The sequence below is a fragment of the Mastomys coucha genome, unplaced genomic scaffold, assembly GCF_008632895.1.
Source record: "Mastomys coucha isolate ucsf_1 unplaced genomic scaffold, UCSF_Mcou_1 pScaffold15, whole genome shotgun sequence".
NCBI classification, from domain to species: Eukaryota; Metazoa; Chordata; class Mammalia; order Rodentia; family Muridae; genus Mastomys; species Mastomys coucha.
This window is the reverse complement of record NW_022196897.1, coordinates 107616598-107624813: the sequence shown is the minus strand read 5'-3', so window position 1 is coordinate 107624813 and position 8216 is coordinate 107616598. Positions and strand designations below refer to the sequence as shown.

Genomic DNA, 8216 nt, shown 5'->3' with positions numbered 1-8216 from the left:
ATCTGATGCCCTCTTCTGGGGTGTCTGAAGACAGCTACAGTGTACTTACATATAATAAATAAATAATTTTTAAAAAGATTTAGAAAAATAACACTGGTGAGTCCTTTTTTAGCTTATTTCAAGAAGCTCTACTGTCTTAGGTCTTTCCTACTTCATGTCAGGAGAACTTACCTCATAAAACAGGATAGAAGCCAGAGGAGAGAGAAAGGGACCCACACTAGAAACCATTTTTGTTCTATTATCTACCCATTTACTCAACAGCTAGAAACAAGCACCTGGTACATACAGGGTATTACATCTGCTGGAGGATGCAGAAATGATTGACGCATCTTTGGAAAAGACCAGAGGACCTTGGTTCCTCTGATCCTATGCAACTCCTTCTCTAGTCTGTACTCACCCAAAGAAGCCAGTGTCCCAAACAGGAGGATCCAGGCCAGAGCTAAGTGGAACCCCATGATGAGAATGGTAATGGGGGGTAAACAGAGACCTAGAACAACAGAGGATAGAAGGATGAGCCCCAGGTATTCGAGAGAATGGTGATAAGACAGGGCCTCTAAGAATCAAGGCTGGGGAGTTGGGCTTGGGGAGCTAAAAGCAAGAGACTCACTCTCTCAGAAGGTCTCTAGTTCACTCAATAAATAACTGTGTACAGAACTGATCTCAGCTCTGGATCCAGTGAAGGACAGAGCAAAGCCAACCTTGCCCTGGTGAAAGTTAGTTTCTTTTTTTTTTTTTTTGGTTTTTCGAGACAGGGTTTCTCTGTGTAGCCCTGGCTGTCCTGGAACTCACTCTGTAGACCAGGCTGGCCTCGAACTCAGAAATCCACCTGCCTCTGCCTCCCAAGTGCTGGGATTAAAGGCGTGCGCCACCACCGCCCGGCGAAAGTTAGTTTCTGAGTAACTGAACCTTGCTTTGACTCAGCTGCCCACAGAGGCTGCTCCATTGCAGGAGCCCAGCTTGGGAAGAGAAAACTGAGGGACGGCCGCTGAGGCCTCAGGTCTGCTGTTCGTCCTCTGTGGGATCTGAGGTAAACCATCTATCTGATCCAGCCCTTATCATCTTCTCCTAGCCAAGGTGGGGAGCATGCCTGAACGGTTCACTCCACAGCCCGATCAGAGGCTGACAGGAGACTGAGGTTGAATTCAAGCCAAGACTGACAGGTGTAAAGCAAATCGGACAGAGGCTATAAACTCAAGTGGAGTACACACCAGCTGCTTGTGTTTCAGTCCTGCCTTCCGGAGGCTAACAAACCGTGTAGGACCACAGGTAAACAGAGGCAGCAGGGGACTCAAGGCACTGGAGCCATCCTAAAGACAACCTGAAGATTGGAGGCAGGGTGGTGAAAGTCGCATGCTCAGAGAAAGCCCCATCTTCTGCCCTGGGGCTCCTGAATGTGCTATCTAGTTGAAGGTAACCCAGCAGGTGACCTCACCCCCCCTCCCTTCTCCTACTAAACAAGTGCAAAACCATAGACCCTGCCCAGCCCCCCAACTCAGGATTCCATCTATCTAGAGGTTCTTTGGAGTGTGGCCTTTGGTGAAGATCTGGGCTCTGGAGAGCTAGAGCTGCTTTGTCTGGTATGGTAGAGTGGCGGGCCATGGTTGTGTTTCCCTAATCCAAACAGTTTGGCCTCCTTTCCCTTCCAATCAAATCTCCAGGAGCCTGGACTCCAAATGTGGATCAATCACTCCATCCCTACCAGTCTGTAGGCTTTCAGGTCAGACTTCGTGGACAAACTCGAAAGGAGAGTGGCCACGCTAATAACCTCTCTGTGGGTAGGTAGCCTTTAACAGTTTACACAGCCACTTGGGTGTGGTAACTTCCCAAACTATCTGGAAATGAAGGCACAACTCCAGGGCAATGAAGCCCCAGGCGACAGCAGAGCTGAGAGAGGACAAGCCTGTCTGTTTCTTGCCCACGTGGCCATTTTTCCAAATCAGAGTCTTAGAATCGTGATTCTGTTGGCCCCGATGTGGGAAGGAGAGGAAGATGAATGAAAGCCACAGAGATTCCAACCTGAAGACCCAGGGAGTAACTGTATACTGAAGACCAACCGAGTCTCTCCTTGGCATGGTGTGCTGGTGCCAAGAAACCCTCTAGGCCCAAACAAACTAGGTCATTCAACATTATCAGGACCAGATGACCCTGGCTTTTTGAAGTGGGTGTGCTAAGCTCAGACCTTAGCAAAGTTCTTTTTAGCCTCAGGGAAAGACTGGAGGTACACGGGGCTACGATTCCTGTTCCGCAGAAAAGGGGGCCCAACGATACCCCCTTTCCTCAGCTGTCCCCACCCCTAGAGCCCTCTCCCTCGGAGTACTCACTTCCGTGGGCCAGGAGAAATGTTCAGGGATCTGACTTTAGCTTCTGGTGGCCCCAGCTTGGGACTGTCGATAGACTCCCGGCTGTCTCCAGGTTCGCTGTAGCTTGCTCGGTTCTGGCAGCTTCTCTAGCTCTGAGTCGGGGCGGGCGGGGCTGGGGGGGGGGTGAAGAGTGAACGGCGCGTCCCAGCTCTGGGGCGGGGCACAGTAGGGAGGGATAGAAGCTAGCGCGGGGACCCGCGTGAAAGGGGACCGGAGCATGAAAGGTGAGACTGTGTAGGATGCAGAGATCCTGGGTGCCGAGGGTTCAGGCACGTTGGCCGCTTGGGGGGCGGGAAGGGCAAGTCTCCCTCCCCAAGTTTCAACTCTTGGGAGCTGAGGAAGAGGGTGGAAGATAAACAGGGTGCGGGGCAGGAGAGTTGTACTCAAATCCTCCTCACACAGTCGGGGTCAGGGCTCTAAAACAAAGAAAATCACCCAACATTCACCCACAGATCAGACCTGGCGCCAAAGTAAGGTATCCATCTGTCCCCAAAACCTGTAAGTCTGGGTAACCAGGGTCCTGGTGGAACCTCCCAGGTCCCACCGTCCTGCGAGCCTCGTTTGTGTTACAGCTGCCCAGGGTGCTGGCATGGGTAGGAATAGCAGATCTTAGGGGTGGATGCAGAGGGCACAAGTGCTGGAGCTCTGTCCTAGCTCGCCAGTCTGTCCCTCGTTCGAGGGCGGAGAGCCAAGTACGAGAAAGTTGAAAATGACTTGAAATGGAAAGCGGAGAAGACACTGGGCTGGGTTTATGGGGGCCACAACTTGGTCCGCAATTGAGTTAGAAGAAGGGGAATTGGAAGGGACTCTGACTGGACAAAGTGCATGGTTTTGGTGACAGGACATCTACGTCTGGACCCGGTTCCTGCCCCGTCCCCACGACCCGGAGCGTTGTGAGTGAGTGCCCAAAGACGAGCAGCGCCAGGTGCCACGCGCAGTATCTGAAAGAGAGGAAGGTAGGGAACCATGGATCGGGTGGGTACACAGTCTGTGAGATCAGACCTTGAAGTGCCGCTCCGGTACCGACCTCCAGGGGCGCACTTCTTGAGTCTACACAGCCCAATTCAAATCAAGGGGGGATTTGTGAAGGAAAAAGTTTGACAAAAAAAATTAAACAAGGCAAACTTCTTAAGGTTATAAAAGTCACAAGATTTGTCGACACTGAATCTTTATTTCTCTTAATTGGAGTCTGAGTAGGTCGGATTGCTCAGTTCCCTCTCCCCGAGTTCATTACCACCACCACCCATCTCTGGAAAATCGCCCCCCACCACCACCCCTAGCACACACACACCTCTAACTTCCTTAGGAAGGAGGACTAAGTTAGGCGTTCCGGAAAAAGACTTCCTTTAGCCAGCCAGGACTGTAAACTTTTAATGGGCTTCACTTCAATCAGAGAAATAAACTATATCACATTCCGGTAGCCATGTATCACCATCAGGGTGCTTGAAAATGTAAGACTGTCACCTAAACTGTCTTTTATAGAAAGCGAGCAGTCCTTACTCTGCAGGTTCTCTAGATGGGGGCGGAGGCAGAGGAAGGCGCTGGAAGAAAATCTTGTCAAGCTTCTAGAGGGGTTCCGGGTCAGGTCTTCAGGGCTGTTAACTCTATCTCTACCCACTGAATTCCTATAAAAACTGGAAATTCATTTTGTCTTGTAATAGGTAAGGACTAGGTAACTGAATATAAAAATACAACTGAACATGGGAGAAAGCCATAAGTACTTAAAGGCTGCCCTCCAGGCCAAGTAAGAAAATAGAACCCCAGCCAGGCGGTGGTGGCATACGCCTTTAATTCCAACACTTGGGAGGCAGAGGCAGGCGAATTTCTGAGTTTGAGGCCAGCCTGGTTTACAGAGTGAGTTCCAGGACAGCCAGGGCTACACAGAGAAACCTGTCTCGAAAAACCAAAAGAAAAAAGAAAAAGAAAAAAGAAAAAAAAAAAACAGAAAATAGACCCCCAAAGTGAAGGAACTGACCCTCCTCAGTGAGAAAGCGCCCACCTCACTGCAGGGCCCCTATGAAAAACTGTAGGTGTCCATGTTACTGGTCAGGACAAAGTGTGGGTGCTCCTTTCTCCTGGATGTGCTTTTAAAGTTGTAGGTGTGGGTTTGATCGTCCTATGACTGCTTTTGTCCATCAGTATAAAATGCATGTGTATGCCAGTCATGGTGGTGAGCTAAGGGACCAAGGGATAAAATTAATATTGATGTGGGATTTTGCTAGATTAGAACCAATTCTACAGTTAGACTTCACTTGTCAAGCCTGAGAGAGAATGAGGGTCCCAAGAGAGACACAGGCTTTGTTGGCAAAGCAGAGTTTCCACAGCTTCTTATTTCAGTCTCTTCACGCTGAAGCCCTGTTAGCATAATAATGAAACCAAATTAGGACCGGCGTGAAATTCAGCTTTACTATGGCCAGGCAGTGTGGAGTAAGGAATATCTAAGTAGTGAAATGGAAGAGTGGAAGAGAGCAAGAGACCAAGGGACCAAGCAAGGCAAATTGTATTCAGCAACCATCACTTGCTCTAATCATCCTTAATATTTTGGAGAGTTGCAAATAAGTTAACAATGTCCTTTCTGTACTTGAGATACATAAAAGCCTTTTGTTAGTGTTTCTTTGATGCATCATGTTAATAGAGATGAGCCATGCTCACAAAACTTTTATAACCTCTCATTAAAATAAGCACAGAAATACTAAGAATCCTCACCAAGATGCATTAAGTTAGTTAATATCTGCTTATGCTGCACATATCCATTGTTGGAATTCACATATATTAAATATATAATAGTATATAATATGGGTCCTTTCTTCACTTTTCCACACTCATTTGGGGGTGTGTGTGTCCGCGCACGCGTGCACATGCAGAAACACATCCTATGGCATGAGTATGGCTGTCAGAAGACAACTATTAGAAATCAGTTCTCTCCATCCCACCATGTGGCTTCTAAGGATCAAACTAAGATTTTTCAGGCTTGGCAGCAAGCACTTCCACCCACTGAGCCACCTCACTAGGCTTGAATGAGTTCTTTCTATGAACAATCTATGCTTTATCTTAATTCATGTCTTCTTTCTTTCTCTCCTTCCTTCTTCTCCTCTTTCTTCTTCTTCTCCTTCTTCTTCTTCTTCTTCTTCTTCTTCTTCTTCTTCTTCTTCTTCTTCTATTATCATCATCATCATCATCATCATCATCATTATCATCATCATCATCATTATAGCCTTGGATCACCTGCAACTTGCTTGTGTAGATCAGGCTGGCCTCCAACCCAAAAAGACATGCTTGCCTTTGCCTCCCAAGTGCTGGGGTTGAAAACTGTATCACCATGCACTCTATCTAAACTAAGATCTAAGTCATTCCATATTGTATAGGCTTTCTTCCTATGGAGACTTCCTTAGAAATATAACGTTTTCAGTTTGAGTGTCATAAATAAAAATTCACCATAACAAAAAAAAACCCTTATGTTTTATAATAAATGTCACTAGGCCAACAGAACAGCTCATCTGGCGAAGGCACTTGCTGCCCATGCCTAACAACCTGGGTCCAAGCCTAAGAACCCACATAAAAATGAAAGGAGAGGGGCTGGAGAGATGGCTCAGCTGTTAAGAGCACTGACTGCTCTTCCGAAAGTCCTGAGTTCAAATCCCAGCAACCACATGGTGGCTCACAACCATCTGTAATGAAATCTGACACCCTCTTCTAGTGTGTCTAAAGACGGGCTGCTTACACAAACTTACATAAATAAATCTTTAAAAAAAAAAAAAAGATGAGAGGAGAGAATCCCACAAAGATGTCCTCTCACTTCCATGTAGATGCCATGGGAAGTACACTCACGCATACACACACACACACACACACACACACACACACCAATTTCTTTTTAATTAAAAAATTATGTGTATGAGTGTTTTCAGGCATGTATGCCAGTGTACCAAGTACATGACTGGTTCCTGCAAAAGCCAGAAGAGAGTATTAGATTCCCTGGAACTGGAGTTACAGACAGTTGCCAGCCACCACGTGGTTGTTGGGAATTGAACCTAAGTCCTCTGCAAGAACAACAAATGCTCTTAATTAACCTCCAAACCATCTTTCTAGCCCCTCAAAGTAACAGACATTTAGCTATACATTTTCAGCTAAGCTTAAGAGTATACTTCATGTTCAACTAAATAGAAACATCTAGGTTTGTGTGTTTACATTTCTTAGAGACTCTAGCTATTAGAAGAGGCTTTCTAGACAGTTCTTTGAGATTACAAAATGTAGGTCAGGTTCATCAGATCCCTCCTTGGGCAGCTTTTAGCCTTGAATTGGTGGCACTCTGCTAATGTGAATAGAAGTGTAGCGTAAGTAATGAAGGGCATAGCTCCCTCTTGTGTGAAGACTCAGAAAGAGACACCTGCGGAAAGAGCTCATTTATATCCATTAATCTGATCCAGAGTTTGATTAGAATATGCTACATGCAGATGGTACAAAGATGGGAAGATTAAATCTCTGCCCTCAAGGAGACTCTGTATAAAAGGGAGATAAATGTTCAAAGAGACAGAGTACAGTAATGATTGTGATTATGGAGATACGCTTCAAACACAATCGGAATGGTAGAGTAGGAAACCTTCCCACTGGCCCAGTGGCATTGGAGGTAACGTTACACAGAAGGTACAATGAATGGGCTGAGGTTTGAAGTGAGAAAAGGCATTTGCCAAGGCTAGACCATTCCAGGCAGAGGACATAGTCCATACAAAGGCAAGAAGCTTGAAAAAGCATATCAGTCATAGAGTGGGGAAGAAGGGGCATTACTCACAAAGCCCTTTATAAGTGATAGGAAGAAAATAAGATTCTACCCAGGGCAGAGAAGAGAGAGAAGAATTAGAAAAAGTGTTCTTGTACGAGGCAAGAGGAGAGAATGGGGCTAAAGTGGGAGGAGGCAGTAGAGACAAGTAACCGATGGATAACTTCAATAAATACATGGGAGTGGGGTGTGTGTAAGATGGTCCTTGTTCTGGTATCTTTGATTAATGGGTGGTGATGGGGCTAAAAGGGAAAGAAAAAAGACTAAAGGCAGAGTAGCAAAGCCTGCTAAATTTGAGTGATCAGAGGAACATCCAAGTGGGAAGAGCCGTGAGGCAGCTGGCCATTTTGAGTGTGGAGCTCAGGGAGACATCTGAGAACTATGTATAAGCCATTGGAACAGATGAGATTACCTAAGCATTATCATCATCATCATCATCATCATCATCATCATCATCATCATCATCATCATCATCATTATTATTATTATTATTATTATTATTATTATTATTATTGAGAGAGAGAGAGAGGGAGAGAGAGAGAGAGTCTTGGCATCTAGCTCAGGCTAGCCTGGAACTCCCAGTCCTCTTGCATCACCTCGTCGGTGATGGGATTACAGGAGTGCACCTGTAATGTGCACCACGACTGGCTATCAGGAACCTTGATGACACCAAAGGAAGAGAATCAAGATAGAATCCAGAGCAGCACGGATGTTTAGTAGAGAGGAGAGGAGCCTACACAGGGCAGCCAATGATAGGAGACCCAGGAAAACATGGTGCTGCGGAACTAAAGAGCAAATTTCAGGAAAGATAAGCAATGTCAAATACCACACATTTAAAAGATTTTTTTTAAGTGAGAATTTCCCTTCAGGCTATTTAGTGAGGTAATACTATAAAATATAAAGATTCAGCAAAGTTAGGTTACAGTGGTCAAGGAGACAAGGGTTAAAGATGTGGAAACACCAACACAGACTAGTCTGTCAAAAACCCTGGCTGTGAAAAGGAGAGTTGGACCAGACTTCTTCTTCTTCTTCTTCTTCTTCTTCTTCTTCTTCTTCTTCTTCTTCTTCTTCTTCTTCTT

General features: G+C 46.0%; 2 protein-coding genes across 2 annotated transcripts in view; one reads left to right on the top strand and one right to left on the bottom strand.

The window, feature by feature from the left end:
• Duox1 (dual oxidase 1) overlaps window positions 1-2437 on the bottom strand; it is a 35309-nt gene extending 32872 nt beyond the window's left edge. The window contains exons 1-2 of the mRNA XM_031373251.1: window positions 2322-2437; window positions 398-487 (exon numbers count right to left, since the gene is read on the bottom strand). Of these exons, the coding sequence (XP_031229111.1) occupies window positions 398-455 (58 nt within the window). The 5' untranslated portion in view covers window positions 456-487; window positions 2322-2437. The remainder of the gene's footprint in view (window positions 1-397; window positions 488-2321) is intronic.
• Window positions 2438-2518: 81 nt separating this feature from the next.
• Duoxa1 (dual oxidase maturation factor 1) overlaps window positions 2519-8216 on the top strand; it is a 10911-nt gene continuing 5213 nt past the window's right edge. Inside the window, exons 1-2 of the mRNA XM_031373639.1 lie at window positions 2519-2584; window positions 3202-3316. The gene's annotated coding sequence lies outside the window, so the exon portion shown is untranslated. The remainder of the gene's footprint in view (window positions 2585-3201; window positions 3317-8216) is intronic.